This window comes from Gavia stellata, unplaced genomic scaffold, assembly GCF_030936135.1.
Source record: "Gavia stellata isolate bGavSte3 unplaced genomic scaffold, bGavSte3.hap2 HAP2_SCAFFOLD_34, whole genome shotgun sequence".
NCBI classification, from domain to species: Eukaryota; Metazoa; Chordata; class Aves; order Gaviiformes; family Gaviidae; genus Gavia; species Gavia stellata.
The window spans coordinates 1,511,495-1,525,931 of NW_026776320.1; the positions used below are offsets into that span (position 1 = coordinate 1,511,495).

Consider the following 14,437-nt stretch of genomic DNA (forward strand, 5'->3'; position numbering starts at 1 on the left):
TTGAAGTACGCTTCCATTTTCTTCCATAGAAGAATCCTGCGTGGACTCAACTTCCGTGCAATCCATGTTAGAAACATGTTCTTCTGGAGACTCTTCCGCACTCTCTGCTTCATTTTGGTCTTCTGGAACTTTATTCTCTTTATTGAACTAAAATTTCCTCCTCTTTGCTGCGATACTTGAAGACGCTTTGTTCTTTCTGCGTTTCCTTTTTGACATCTCTACAAAGAGATATCAGAAAAAGTAAGCCAAAACATTACCAGAACAGTTCTTCCTTCAAAATCCAGCATCCTCATCTTACTTGACTTACAAGGAAAATTATCAAAGGAGCTCAGGTAACATTGTCTGTCTCCCTACATATGTCTAGAGAAAGAGTTGCAAGTTAATGAGGTCAATTTGCTATTAGATTTTAAAAAGCCAGCTACAGAATTTCACTCACAAAACCATCAGCTTCAAGATTTTATGAGCAGAGAATTCTTACTTTAGATAGGAAATATGACCAGAAAGCAAAGTTATTAGGTGAAGTTGCTTACTGTCTTACTACGTGAACTAATATAGATGAACAGAAAAGCATTTGGAGACGAGCCCTTCTTCAAATCGGTTATAAAGCTGTAAACTTCAGAAGCTAAACACATGTTGGGCAGAGTTAAAGAGACAATTTTAAGGGAATATTTGCTGGAGAAAAATTTGCCTGTGAAGACTTACACCTCACACGCTTTCTGTTAACCTTGTTTAAAACAAACTTAGCATTTTTGCCTTCCAGAAAAACCCACCGTTCTTTGTATCGACGGAGTACTGCACAAAGCGCATGGGTGAAGTCAATGGCAAAATTCCTAGTCCTGTTATGGAGACCAGGAAAGTTCACACCATGTCATGCGTTTTAGCCGAAAGAGACCCAAGTCCCTTTGTTCCTTCATGTCCTTTTCACAGGAAAAGTGAGGAAATAATTGTCTTTCCTTTACATATCTATTATTATTGCTCCCCTATTTTTCTGCCCTTTCCCCCTTCAGTTGGAAATCACACTAAGAGGTGGCATAGATTTTAGCATTTGAGGGCAGGGAAGGGAAAAATACTGTTTCTCGTAACTAAAAGCTAGTTGAGTATTCAGAAACTGCCATGTACAACATTTTTGACTTCAAGAGAGAGCAATTTAGGAGCCGTTAAATGTCAGTTGGGTCATCAAGTCCAGTGTCTTACAATGTAAACCATCCACTGTACTTGAACTTCATAACTCTATCGAATGAATGACCTCTGGATTTATCTCACGTTTTGAAGCAAATTAAAAACACTGAACGCCTCTGGCACGAAGAACCAGGCATCACAGAAACCTGTTATGTCACAAAACCAGAGAAGGTATCAGTGACTTTAGCACCTTCTCCAGGAAAGTCTGAATAAAATGCAACTTGCCTTCAGAGCACGGTGTACTGGAATCTACAGGCGCTGCTGGCATCTTCATCTTTTCGTTACACTTTGGGTCTGTTTTCTCACAGCCAGGAACATAGTTCTGCTTTGGCATTACACGGTAGTAAGGCGGAGCATACTTTGAAGAGCTACAACCTTGCAATAAAGAACAGATAGCAAAGAATTGTGTCTTGCATTGTTGGTTACAAATACCGAGACAAGTCTTAAAATCATTAGTGTCAAAAACCATACCTCTTTTCTTGCGAGATTCTTGAATTTCTTCACAGCGCTGCTCAAAATCTTCATCCATTTCCTCTCTCACGATGGCATATGCAGTATCTCTCAAAGCACAAGCTCTGTGCCTAATGAGACGATCTGAAATTTTACAGTCAGAACTGAGTCTTTTCTACCAGCTGATGAAATCCTTTATTTTGATTACTTATCGAAAGATTTTGCTCTTTTCATAGATAGGTTCTGAAGGGTTATCTCAGTGAATATTTTCAGCATAACAACATAAAAGTTAATCATTAAAGCAAAAGCACTAGTTACTGATCAACACTTCTATCACAATTTCTTGTCCAAGTAGTTTAATGCTCCAACATTTACATCCTGGCAAGAAATGCTCTCTGTGGATGTTTAAAATGATCTAATTCCAAGTCTACTGTCCACAGACGACGTTTATCAATTTATACATTTTTAATTTTTCCAAATTAGGGATAAAAACACATTCTCACCTCCAGGGTCTTTATCTGGGTTGTACTGTAAAGCATTGCTGCAGATTAGATCGATGTCTTTTAGGAAATCTCCTGCAGTTAGGTACTGGTGCAAGTCAATCTTCGAGAGAACTGCCGAAAGGTCCATGGGCTGTTTAATAACTGCGTCATAATCAGGTACCTACAAATGAAATATGCGTGTTCAGAGATTTAACACAGTATCTACCAACATTATTTTAATAACGTAAAATAAAGGACTTCTTCAAAACCCCAAATATTTATGACACATCCAAAGATATGGAAATTAACCAGTTAGTTGCTTGAAAATAGAAGGGCTATTTCAACTGGCTTTGAAGAGACAGACCAGAAGAGGGAAAAACAAGAAGCAGGGAGGTCAGAAGCACGTGTGGGGCAGAGAAGGGAGCAGACACCCAGAGTGGGATTCATTTCACTTCGCTTCAGAAAATCACAGCAAAGAAAGCTTTCTCAGTAGAGTCACCCGAGATTCTCTTTGTTGTTGGCGGGAAGAAAAAGGTGCAGGAATGCACCTTTGAAGTATCTGTCCTAGGCATCTACTTTTGCATGAGATAACTGGACCGAGAGGTGCCGATTTCTTTACTCAGACCATAAAAGGAGCCTAATGACTAGTATAGATGAGGACATCTAGGTTTGTTTAGGTTATTTACATCTCAGAAACTAGAAGTAAAGGGAAAGACAAGTCAGTGGATGTTTAGGGGAACAGGACTTTGCTGAAATGCAAAGCTCTATTAAAACGACAGCTGACTTCGAAGTATATGCCCCTGGCTTAGACTTATTCAATACATTACATGAGAAAAAAAAAAGACAGAAGCGTATGGGAAGAAGAAGAAACCACACAGCCCTTATGGTTGATCTTATACGGAGGAGCCCCAGATGAAACAGAGAATAGAATCTTAGAATTTATTTTAAAAACTGCTGTTCTTACTCCTGTTCTCACAGAAACTACTGCGAGTCAATTAAAGAGCTTTAGGCTTTATTAAAACAGTCCTATAGATACTGTTTATAATTATAAAGAAAGAGATCTCTCTGCTTTTCAGTGCTGTAACATGCCTACATGTCAAAGCCTTTTCATGAGTGAACTGTGTTGGCAGTTGGTCTAACTGGCAGTTGGTCTAACTGGCAGTCGCTCTAGATGATTGTTATAGGTCCCTTCCAACTGAAATATTCTAAAGTTCTGAAGGCATTGCAGAAGGAACCCGGGGCTTTCAGTGAAACTCAAATAACAGACATTTGAGGGCCTCAAGGAGTCAGCAAAAGTAAAAGCAAACTTCCTGCTTCTTGAAAAATCAGAATAGTACAGTCCTAAAAACAAAGACAAACCTTCCTATAAAGAGCACACAAACTCTGAGAAATATAAACATGCAGAAATTATGAATACACCCAGATAAAATGGTATTACAGATCAACACTAATTTACCTCCTCTGGGTCGACAGGCTTTGTAAATGCTCTGAAACGTCTGTCACCGGCAAGTCTACGAGTCACATCCCTTAAGAAAATCCTCAGTTCACACAATATATCCTCCTCCTGCTCCTCCAGCTGTCTTATTTCTTCCTCTGTCAGCTGTGGAGGCTTAGGCGGTGGTGCTACAGGCAGTACTTCCAATGTCTGCCAAGCTTAAAAGAATCAGAAACTTTTAGTCAATTTACGGTACTCAAATACAAGCCTATGAAAAATTATTGATAGAAAATTACCACCAAAGCAAATGCTGTAGAGCTGTTAACTTACAGTTAGCAAAGTTTTCTATGTAGAATATCCTCACCTGTCTTAGTTTTTGATGCAGGAGGTTTAGCAGTTTGATTTACAATTAAGTCCTCAAAAAATGTTCTTCTTTCTTCCTCATTAGGCAACTGGATTTTGAACACTTCATCATCATTAATAAACAATTCTTTTATCTAAAGCATGAGGAGAAAAGATATTTCAGATGTAAGGTCACACAAATTCATGTTCTGTTCCAAAAAGATGAGTGCCTTTCCAAATTAAACCGAATAATCACCTTGATAAGACAAACTGTGAAAAGGTATCTTCTTGGCCTTAAAAGGCTGGATTTTCATAGGTTAGCATGGCAAATTAAAGTATCTTCTCTAAAGAACACCTCTAGAGTTAAAGCTCAATGAAGGGACCCTATGGTACACTGATAAAGTGCTGACATTCAGCACCTCCTAGACTGCTTATTTTGTATTTACCTGCCTTGCTGTCCTTTAGTTTGAATCTTTATGGCAGCTATCGAAGGAACAGGCAGGATTCAGGAGACAAGTGTGGGCTTTTTTGGTAAGGTGCTGTGGGTTTTTTTTAAATTAATTTAAATGAGGTGTCTAAAGCTGCACACTTCCAAGTTTTACTCCATTTTTCAATCTCTACTACCAGAAAGTATGGAAGGAATTTCAATACTTATTTTAGAAAGAATTTATTAACCGTAGAAGAATTTCTGTAGAAAGTTAAGCCCTTTCAAAGCATTTGATGATAAACACATCTAGGCAACCCCCTCTCTCCCCCCAGTAAATGAGACAAAATAATCAGAGCAGCATATTCACATTTTGAACACCTTCCTTTAATGCACACTCTCAGATACCTAGAAAGCTAAGCACATACTCTTACTGAATTTTGTTAAGAAATACAACTAAAAATAGATTTCCAAGTTACTTAAACAGAAGTTGGAACTTAGCTTTCTGATTTGTAAAGCTTTCACTGATATGAAGAAAGAAATTGAAATTTTTAATAAAGAATTTAAATTTGAAATTACATTCCATCATTAAGAGTGTGACCATCGTACTTTCTCTGTAAAACTATCTTTCACTTTTCAGTAAAAGTATCTTTTTGCCATGTACATTTCAAGCACCGTATATTCTTGACTAAGTACATACCTAACAATCTTGAAGTCACTGGAATTATTGTCTGAAGTAAATGTTTATGTCTGTCTAATGAGCATGAGTGTGTGAGAAGGGGGAAAAAGTTGGGTCAAAGTCAAGCTCTTTACTCAGAAAACACTTTAGGCAAATGCTTTCAAGCATTGTTTTGTCTAAGCAAATTTTAAGAGACCTGGTTAGGGTGCCTGAGTAATAACAGTATGAATTTGCTTAAGAGTGCACAGTACTCCAACGTTTAAAGGATTTATAAATTAACAAAAAACTGACTAAAAAAAGTAAGAAAAGTATCAACAGAAATACCTCTTCTGGGAGATCTGCATGACACACATCAGATGTTGCAAGCAGCAAAACTGGAGCAAATGCTGGAATGTTCTGCAGTAGTGTTGTAAAAGTAGCTCTCAATGTAGCTCCAGCAGCCTCCCACCACAAATGGATATGTGGAATATAAATGATACTTGGTGCTGTTCTTTGTGCTTCTCGCATCAACTGGTAAAATGAAAGCTTGGATAAGAAAACTAAACCATGTAGAACAGGCTAATAAATAACTACGTGTCAGTCAAACTGTCTTATGAAATAGGAGCACATGCAGCCAAAACATCAAAACAATCCAACAAAAAACAACTCCTTAACAATAAGGTAAAATTTTCACTTTACTCAAATATGGACATTGCTACACAGACAGAAACTGACCTGAATCTCTGCCTGATTTCAAAACTACTTAGGTTTAAGGTAATGCCTAAAGAGCCTTACAACTCAGCTGCTGTGGTGGTGTGCCTGAAAAAACAAGACTAACCCTTGAGCAAGATGTATTAGCCTGGGTAAATCACTACACGACTCTGACTGCACCATTTTCAATTCAGGGTGCGCACATATCCAAGTCACTCTGAAGCACAGTTTGAACAAGCAAAGACCTATGTGAAAAGATGAGGGCTGACACTGTGAAAGAAGCCTGGTTACAATTCATAACTTCACGTACATTTTATAAGAGGTGACCAGTCTGAATAGCTGCCTGAATAGCTAAATCACTCACAGCCTCTCATTATCAATCAGACCAGATTACGTGCTTTGGAAGACCACAAGCCATTGCCTACAGATGGTACGTCGATCACAGAAGAGGACATGCATCTACCACATGAGGGAAGCGGCAACAGTCCTTTCACATGACAAATTTCTCCGTGCACCCTTTCAGATTATCAATATTCAGGGAGTTCCTGTCACAAGATGGGAAGTGCACGTGGTATATCCGGGCAGTGACTAGACATGCTAGTTATATGACCGCAGGTGCAACCATCACATAACACAAAAGGAATTGTTCCTCTTATGTGACAAATGAGTCTCCAGTCATGTAACATGTCCATCCTTACTTGTAGAGCTCTCAAATGCTGCTACTAAAGGTGAAAATATTTTAATACAGTGATGTCAAACAATGAAAGGGATTTCCTGCCTAAAAGTAAAAAGGAAAACAGCACTAAATCTGCTTATATTTAATTTCTAGTATAAGAAAAACAAACGTAAGCGTTCCATGAATTTTAACGCTTTTCCTGCATATACTGCAGCAGTACAAGCTGTATAGGTATATATAAGAAAAGAAACACTTCTTTTCCCCAAAAGCTTGATTGCCTTACAAATATAATGAAAATGAAGGTTACAAAAAGTGCATGACAGGCAGTCAGGCTGCTGCAGAGCCATCTACTGGGAGCACAGATTCTTAAGCAGCCATGAAAACAACTTTCTGGATCCCACCGAGATGGGGAGGACTTCTTGCTATAAAGAGGGGTTTATTAGCAGCACCTCCCAGCTTCCCAAGCTGCTAGCAACATCCTCACTTTCCATTCCTTTGGAATGAAAGATACGGCCACATGTAACATCCTCATTTGGTATCATTTGATCTAGCAGAAAAGTGGCTTTTCAGACAGAAGTAAACCTAACAGCACATTCAAACCAGGGCACCTCCATTAACAATGAATTTTGCTTACTTTACTAGTTTATGAGATTAAAGAGAAAAAAAGGTACCTGTGCACATGTTTCTTCCGATGATGTGATGCTAACAAACAGAACAGATAGGTCTAGTGTATAGACTGGAAACTTTTCCAGGGCATGTATTACTGCAGGTGCCAAATGAGAAGCTTGCCCGTATCCTGGCTCTCCAACTAGTAAGAACCGTGGCCTGCAAGATGTTGGCTGGTAATAAGCATTTCTAGAACAGGAAGAAGAAAACAAGTTTAAAAATGAGGTGATGAATAGGCACACAGAGGATAAGGTTTTTTCCTATACACCTTTCTTTCTTTTTTTTTTCCCTTTCGGTAAATACTCTCCATGTTCCAGCAAATAATAAGCTGGTCTGTGATCAGGAACACTGTCAAAGCCCATTTTCTTTTTAAAAAACTTGTACCATACCTCCCTTAAGAAATCCTGCCAATCCCCAGCATGTCTGCTGTTCCTTTGGCTGGGTTAAGTAACGGCTCTTAAATCATACAGGGGGACTGTCCAGCTAAATACACATGTGACAACTCATCAGTAACCCGATATGGGGGAGAATAACAACTCTATCTCTCAGCACACGCCTATCTGGATCTCCTCACTGCCCGTAGACACTGATTTTCAGTAGGTCTTGAGTTTAAGTAGCTGTGAGATCTCTACATCTGTCTAGTTTAGCTGAAATTTGGCCATAGTTACTGGAGATAGTGGGAAGGAAGGAGTAGAACAACATTTCTAGAAAAAAATTAACGTGGGCACTGAAACACATTAGCTGTATCTGAAGAAGTACACAAATGGACTGGTTAAATTACAGCAGTACACTCAATATGTATTAAGATGTATATTTATTTTAGTCAGTCATTCTAATGTTTCATCTTTGAATTGTCTATTAATTTCCTAGTAATACTGCTTTACTAGGATGAAACACATTTGTGAAGAGCATTCGGTTTTTTCCACCACAATACTATTGTACCTTTGCTGGCTGAAGTCAAAGATCTAGAGACCTAACCAAGCTCAGCAGGTCAGAAGATTTTCTGGACAGCGCAGCAATAGAAAGTGAGAAAAATAACTGACCCACCAGTGACGACAATAATCTGTTTTTTCAACTGTCAGCTTATATGACTTCCACATTAAAATGTTAAAAAGTTAACATAAACTTAGTCGGTTAAAGGTACAAAATGCAGACATTGTTTAAGTTTTTCTCACAGTGTTTTAACAAACCATTTCTCAGTTCTGTTTCTGCTACATAATTCGCTACTGGTTTAACAATCTTGGAAATTAGAAGGGCAAAAGATGTCTACACGAATCTGTAGGGTTTTTTTAGCTAAAAGGACAGGCAGCACGTTTCTTTGGTCTTGAGTCTTTCAAGGAATGCCATGGATTAAATCAACACATTCTAATAGTCTGTGGACCACTTTGACTTAGGAAAAGAGGGCTGGGCCATTCAGTTTGATGGGTTATGGCAGTGTACTCCATTAGAACCTCAGTACCCAGCTGGATCTTCACGCTTACTTCTTGCAAATATTGATCACCCCCCCACACCCCTCCCCTCTACTTCTTCATCTACCACCCCTCACACCAAAACTGTTTACAGACACGGCCATCTTAATAATGCAAACATAAAGGGACAAATATGTACCTGCTAAAATTGAGGAATTTTTCCTTTTGTCTACCAGGCATTTCAGGAGTTGGCTTATCTTCAAAGATTGATGGTGATTCCTCATCACTGTCAATTGCATAATTTCTTAAAATATGATTTAAACTGTCTGAAAGACAAGAGAGGTTTGTTAACTTTCCTGAATAGTCCATATCTTCCTCTCACATTAATACAGCTTCTAAATCAGTGCTGGAGACCCCTTATATTGTATTTCCTCATTTGAGGGCACATGCAGAATGTTATTTTCTGAAGAGTTTATCCTACCACAGATCTAAGGAGATTGCACAAGTCTCTACAAAGCTGTCCTACATCACATGATTTGCATAAGGTATTCTCTCTCTGTTGGTGAAAACAATAGGAGGTTTCTTCCTTAGAATAAAGATGATTAGGAACTTCTGTAGTTCCTAGGCACCTGAAGAACCCAACAAGGCCACTTCCTTCTGGAGCAGGTTCCCCCACTGGATGTGGGGAAATTAAGTGAATGTGGTGGCCACAGACTTCCCTTTGTCTAGGACTAGTGAGTCAGAATATACAGACCAACACATCTTCTAAATAAGGCTCCTCAAAGATCCCCGAAGAAAGAGATCATGAAAGGCCGACAACGGAGACGGGATGCAATTACCAATCCCTTAGCCTCTCTGCTTTTATATTGTTGGTGGGTTTCTGCCTCTTTCACCAATGCAAACAATCTACCAGCTCTACTGGGAGTAATACTGGCAGGATATTCTCCAGGGATTAGGATAATAACTAACTATTCATGGATCTCCGTTAATCAGGAGTGCAGCGAGTTTATCAATTTATTTGCTGTCACCATCCGACAGACAACTTGGTCAGGGTTGATGCAGTCAGGAGTGTAAGCTCACATATGCTATGCAAGCCAAGCCCCAGAGTATACGTTACTGAAACATTCTGATCTCATGTGCAGGCGTACAGTGTGATCCACAAACATTCAAATTAGGAGACTATGGTTAAAAATCACGATAGCTGTAACAATATTTAGCTTAAACCACTTATAGTTGTATTGTGGTTCTGACATTCTTCACAGGAATTAGAAGCATTCATGTAAAAATGCCCTCTCCCCCCATTTAAACATTTATTTTGAAAGAGGTGCCTCACACATTAAACCTTAAATCCATCTCTATGAATGATAAACACGATATTAGCTACTGTGAGAAACAGGGTGCTCTAGGAGAGAATGCATAGTTCTCTCCTATGTATTGCGAGTCATTCACAGCTCCCATCCAGCACTTCAGTTTAGAATCCAGAATAAAAACTATGCACGATATTCCTGAAATAAAGGCGTGCATGTGCATATTATAAAATCCTACTGTCATTATGGCTGAGAGGTTTCTGTACGTTGATTGCACAAATCGGAAGTTTTTGCTTTGGCAGAAGTTTAAAGAAGCAGCTACTATTGTTATACCTTGCTGTTGGCCCTTCTTTAGAGCAAGCTCTGCGTGGGGAAATACTCTCTGCAAGGCTTGTAAAATTCTTGCTAGTGTGTTTTCAAGCAGTGGTTTTGAAATAGGTGATAGTGCTCGCCCAGGTGAAGCCACAGCCCTCCGTGAAGCTGGAACAGTCTTCTGCATAGCCATGACAAAATCCTTCGCTGTTATTTTAATAGAAGCAATATCTAACTGCAGTTTCTCACTGCTTTTGTATATTTGAGGATAGCGGCGGCGCAGAGCACAGAGGGCAGCTTCAGCACATAAGCATTTAATATCAGCACCACAGTATCCTAATAAACAAAACAAGAATCAAATGTTATGTCAGTCTCAGGCAACACAGAAGTCAAGGCCAAGGTTTCCAAAGTGCAACACTGAAAGACTTTGTATGCAGCTAAAAATTAACAGGCTAAGAGATAATCCAAAGCATTACCGAACTGCAGAGAAGTTTTGTTACGTGGCTCGCAGCCTGATACCCTGCGCTTATGAAGCGGCCTCCTAATCAGAACTTTAGTCCTGAGGAAGAGGCCCCAAAGCTCTTTAATGTTCTGAGAGACAAGAAGAAAATGACAAGAAAAGAAGCATCTAACTTTGTTTGCTCCCAAGGCCTGTCAGCTGCCTCACTCTGCAGCAAGGCACAAGAGCTCGGGTGCTGCCGGGTACAAGCTCAGATTCCTTAGGACTCAGTCACGTGCAGGGACTGACTTTGTTTTCAAACTTACCAACACATTTTTCAGCTAGCTCTTCAAGAAACATGTCCAGTGGCTTAGGGGTCCAGTCTCGTGTGTGAATCTTGAAAATATCTTTTCTAGCCTGGAAACAAAATGGTTGCATTTTGGTTTGTCCTAAGTTTTCTCTTAAAAATAAAAAACAAAACACAAAACCACCTCACATTAATAAAAATACTTTTTCTCTCCAATTCAGCAAAATCTCATGCTGACAGGCTCATTAGTTCATCAAATTTGGTTTTCTGCCAGTTCATTCAAGGAAGACAGTCCTAGCACTACCTTTCAAATTGCTACAGTTACTACGAAGAACAATAATTATGACTCAAACTCCTGTCATTGATCCAGAAAATGTCAAATGTTGCCTGTCTTCATGTCTGATCTTAGCAAGACTTTCATTTAAGTATTTCCTGGTACACAGATTAATTATGGCAGATTTCTAGAATTCTTCCACAGTAGGGAACTGTGTATTATATCCATTTCATGGCACCTCCTCTCCTGTTCCTGAAAGCAGATAGAAACTGGAGGCAAATGTGTGTGTTAACTACACTGCTCAGTGCACTTTTATTAGCCTTCACTCCAATAAGCATTTTATCCTTTTTCCAAAAAGTGCTACTAAAAGAAAAAGCAATTCAGCGGTAGCCAGAGAAAAACCACAAAAACAGGGTTCCAGTTTTGCACACTATCGTCCCCCCAATATGTTTTTGTTGCTATATACCTATTTTTTCATTGCTTAGCTATTGCCATTGAACTAGAAGCTTCCCAAGCCCTGCACCTGTGCAGTGTACTTCACATCTTTGTCCAAGTCGCTGTTAACGAGTACCAGTAAGAATGTCAGATCCCCAAATACTTATAGGTAACGCCCAGGATACCCAGCCTGGGAACAGTCCAACACAGGTACGTCCACTATCCATTCATAAACCAAGAACTGAGAGCAAGAGCGCTTCAGGGTGAAAGTGCCTAATTGGATTAAATAAGTAAGCAAACATGAACCGCTTTGGGAATGAAAAATCTTAAGTTGCTCCAGCACCAGCCTTGGTAAAAGTTGTTGTTAGCAAAAAGGAATTCTTGCGTGCACACCATTTCTGTCATTTTCCAGATGAGATAGCAGTAATTTATAGCTAATTCAGACATTGATCCTTACTTAAACATTTCGGTGACTAGCAGCATCCCCTTTTCTTGGCTGGTCACAGTGAAACCAAAATTAATTCTAGAACTACCTACTTGTTGAAATCATCTTAGTCATATATATTCAGTACCAGATCTGCCCTCCACAGCACAACGCAGCTCTCTCCAGACATCACTCTTTTGTCCAAGTTGTACAACACTGATTTCGACTTTAACTGCTCCGGGATACTGCACTGTTATGTGATTTTGTTACAAAGAGGGACTTTGCCACATTAGCATTAGGGTTGAGTTTAAGTTCTGACCTCTTTATTTGGCAGGCTGAAGAGGAACTCTCGATCAAACCGTCCGGGTCTTCGTAAAGCAGGATCTATAGAATCCAGCCTGTTGGTGGCTCCAATTACCACAATCTCTCCTCTGCTGTCTAACCCATCCATAAGTGCCAGAAGTGTTGATACAATAGAGCTAACAGAAAAATATAATTTTCATTCACTGGGTTAGTAAATTTTGTTACATTTTACATGACCTTCTCCAGTGACCACTCAAAAAGGACAAGCTTTTATTGATGAGATGCTCCTTACTGAAAGACTCGTTTTGAGACATAAAAAAACAGACAAGGTAACACAGGTCTTGTGCTGCTCTCAAGCTTAGTGAATTGTTTTCAATTATTGTTTAAAAACCATCTGAAGTTTAGTAGCATTGAATTACTAGTTTTCAGGACAAATGAATGTGTCACATGAAGTTAAATAGGTTGTGGTCTTCTTTTCACAAAGATCAAGCAGCTTCTATGTAGGTACAAAAAATGTACTACCTATGGATTTCGTCTTGTTCACAGGACCGCACAGGAGCAAGACCATCTATCTCATCAAAGAAAATAATTGAAGGTCGCATCTGGTAGGCCTAGAATGAAAACACAGGAATACTGACATAAGTAAACCAGCACAATTTTAAAGAGAAAAACGTCATGGTTGGAAAGTCACTGGAGCTAGATTTTTCCAGCTAGCATCAGGGATCTCTACTAATTGAGCTAACGGAGTAAGTGGCACGAGTAACAGAAGACAGCAGCTATGTCAACCCACTGAGACTGGGTGACAGGAAACAAATCATACCAGTAGTATTTACAGCTATTTGGCAACCACCGAGAACAGAGCCAGGACTTAATTCAATTACAGGTTCTGGAAGCAAGCTTCTGTTATGAATTTAAATGACCATGCTTGCAGCCTGCATCTGTTTCCCTCTGATCTAAAGCCACCGTCTCTTGCCTCTTGAAACCTTTTTTGTGGCTGTTTGATGTTTTTTTTTTTGGGGGGGGGGGTGTTGCTTTGCGAGGTTCTCTCATTTGTTTTATTAATCTTTCCCAATACATCTCAAGATTTCAAGCCCCTAAAAAACCCACTGAAAAAAGAAACACTGACAATCCCGTTTCAGTGGAAGGAACTGACAAAACCCAAAAAAGAGTGAGTTCTTAAAAATATTGACCACAGAAAACCACAGTTACAACTCGGACAGAACACGTGGCACGTTTCCACCTTACCTGATCAAACAATAAACGAAGCTGTCGTTCAGATTCCCCCGCCCATTTACTCAGGCAGTCGGCACCTTTTCTCATAAAAAAGGCTATTCTCCTGTCACCTTGGCTACATTCATTAGCAAGTGCACGAGCAACCAGTGTCTTCCCAGTCCCTGGAGGGCCATAGAAGAGACAGCCTCTGCAATTAAAAATACCAAAGATTCACATAAGAAAAAAACATCATGGCAAAGTACCTATTACAACCCTCATCCCTACAACACACAACTCTTCTCTCTAGCTTACACTTGACGTGTAAGAGAGCGGTAACAGCTGAAGCGTGAGAAAAGTCAAACCAGATGGAAGTTTTGTGTTCCTACACAACTCAACAAGGCAGTAAACAACATGAATAAAGAGGATCATGCAGATGTACAGAACCTTGAGAAATGATCGTAGTGTCCCAGAACAACACTTCCAAAACTGCTGACAAACTAACAGGGGTGGTTACAGCACAGTGGAGCCAAACAAGAACAAACTTCAGCACAGAATCTAAGACTGGGCTAACTTATGAATCACCAGTTCATTCTTCAATGATACACGGCACATTCATTCTTGTTTTCACAAAAGGCAAGATTTGATAGTAAAGCATTTAATTCTCCCGTAAAAAGCTTTAAGTTAGTGGACTTGGTCTCCCATTGCTGATGATAAATGAGGAGGAAGTCTGAAGCTGGGATATATAAATATAGCCATCAGATAAATATAGCCATCAGATAAATATAGCCATCAGCTAGAAAAGCCAATACACTGCTGTTTCAAAAAGAATTTAAATGAATAAAGAAGCAAAACACAGATTTTGTTGTCGTTCTTTGTAATACTTTTAAAGTTACTGAAAGCAAAGGATTAAAAGTCGTATTTCAATATACCATGATTGAGTTTTGCTGACCAAGAATATGTAAAGCTAACTAATAATTTCATTTCATAACTAA

At 39.3% G+C, this 14,437-nt stretch overlaps 1 protein-coding gene across 1 annotated transcript in view; it reads right to left on the bottom strand.

Annotated features, from left to right (window-relative positions):
- Positions 1 to 512: 512 nt before the first annotated feature.
- Positions 513 to 14,437, bottom strand: part of LOC132320855 (ATPase family AAA domain-containing protein 2-like) — a 37,034-nt gene continuing 23,109 nt past the window's right edge. The window contains exons 5-17 of the mRNA XM_059834479.1: positions 13,479 to 13,653; positions 12,756 to 12,844; positions 12,250 to 12,409; positions 10,817 to 10,907; positions 10,006 to 10,387; positions 7,029 to 7,212; positions 5,316 to 5,501; positions 3,911 to 4,043; positions 3,568 to 3,764; positions 2,133 to 2,292; positions 1,651 to 1,773; positions 771 to 836; positions 513 to 622 (exon numbers count right to left, since the gene is read on the bottom strand). Of these exons, the coding sequence (XP_059690462.1) occupies positions 513 to 622; positions 771 to 836; positions 1,651 to 1,773; positions 2,133 to 2,292; positions 3,568 to 3,764; positions 3,911 to 4,043; positions 5,316 to 5,501; positions 7,029 to 7,212; positions 10,006 to 10,387; positions 10,817 to 10,907; positions 12,250 to 12,409; positions 12,756 to 12,844; positions 13,479 to 13,653 (2,056 nt within the window). The remainder of the gene's footprint in view (positions 623 to 770; positions 837 to 1,650; positions 1,774 to 2,132; positions 2,293 to 3,567; positions 3,765 to 3,910; positions 4,044 to 5,315; positions 5,502 to 7,028; positions 7,213 to 10,005; positions 10,388 to 10,816; positions 10,908 to 12,249; positions 12,410 to 12,755; positions 12,845 to 13,478; positions 13,654 to 14,437) is intronic.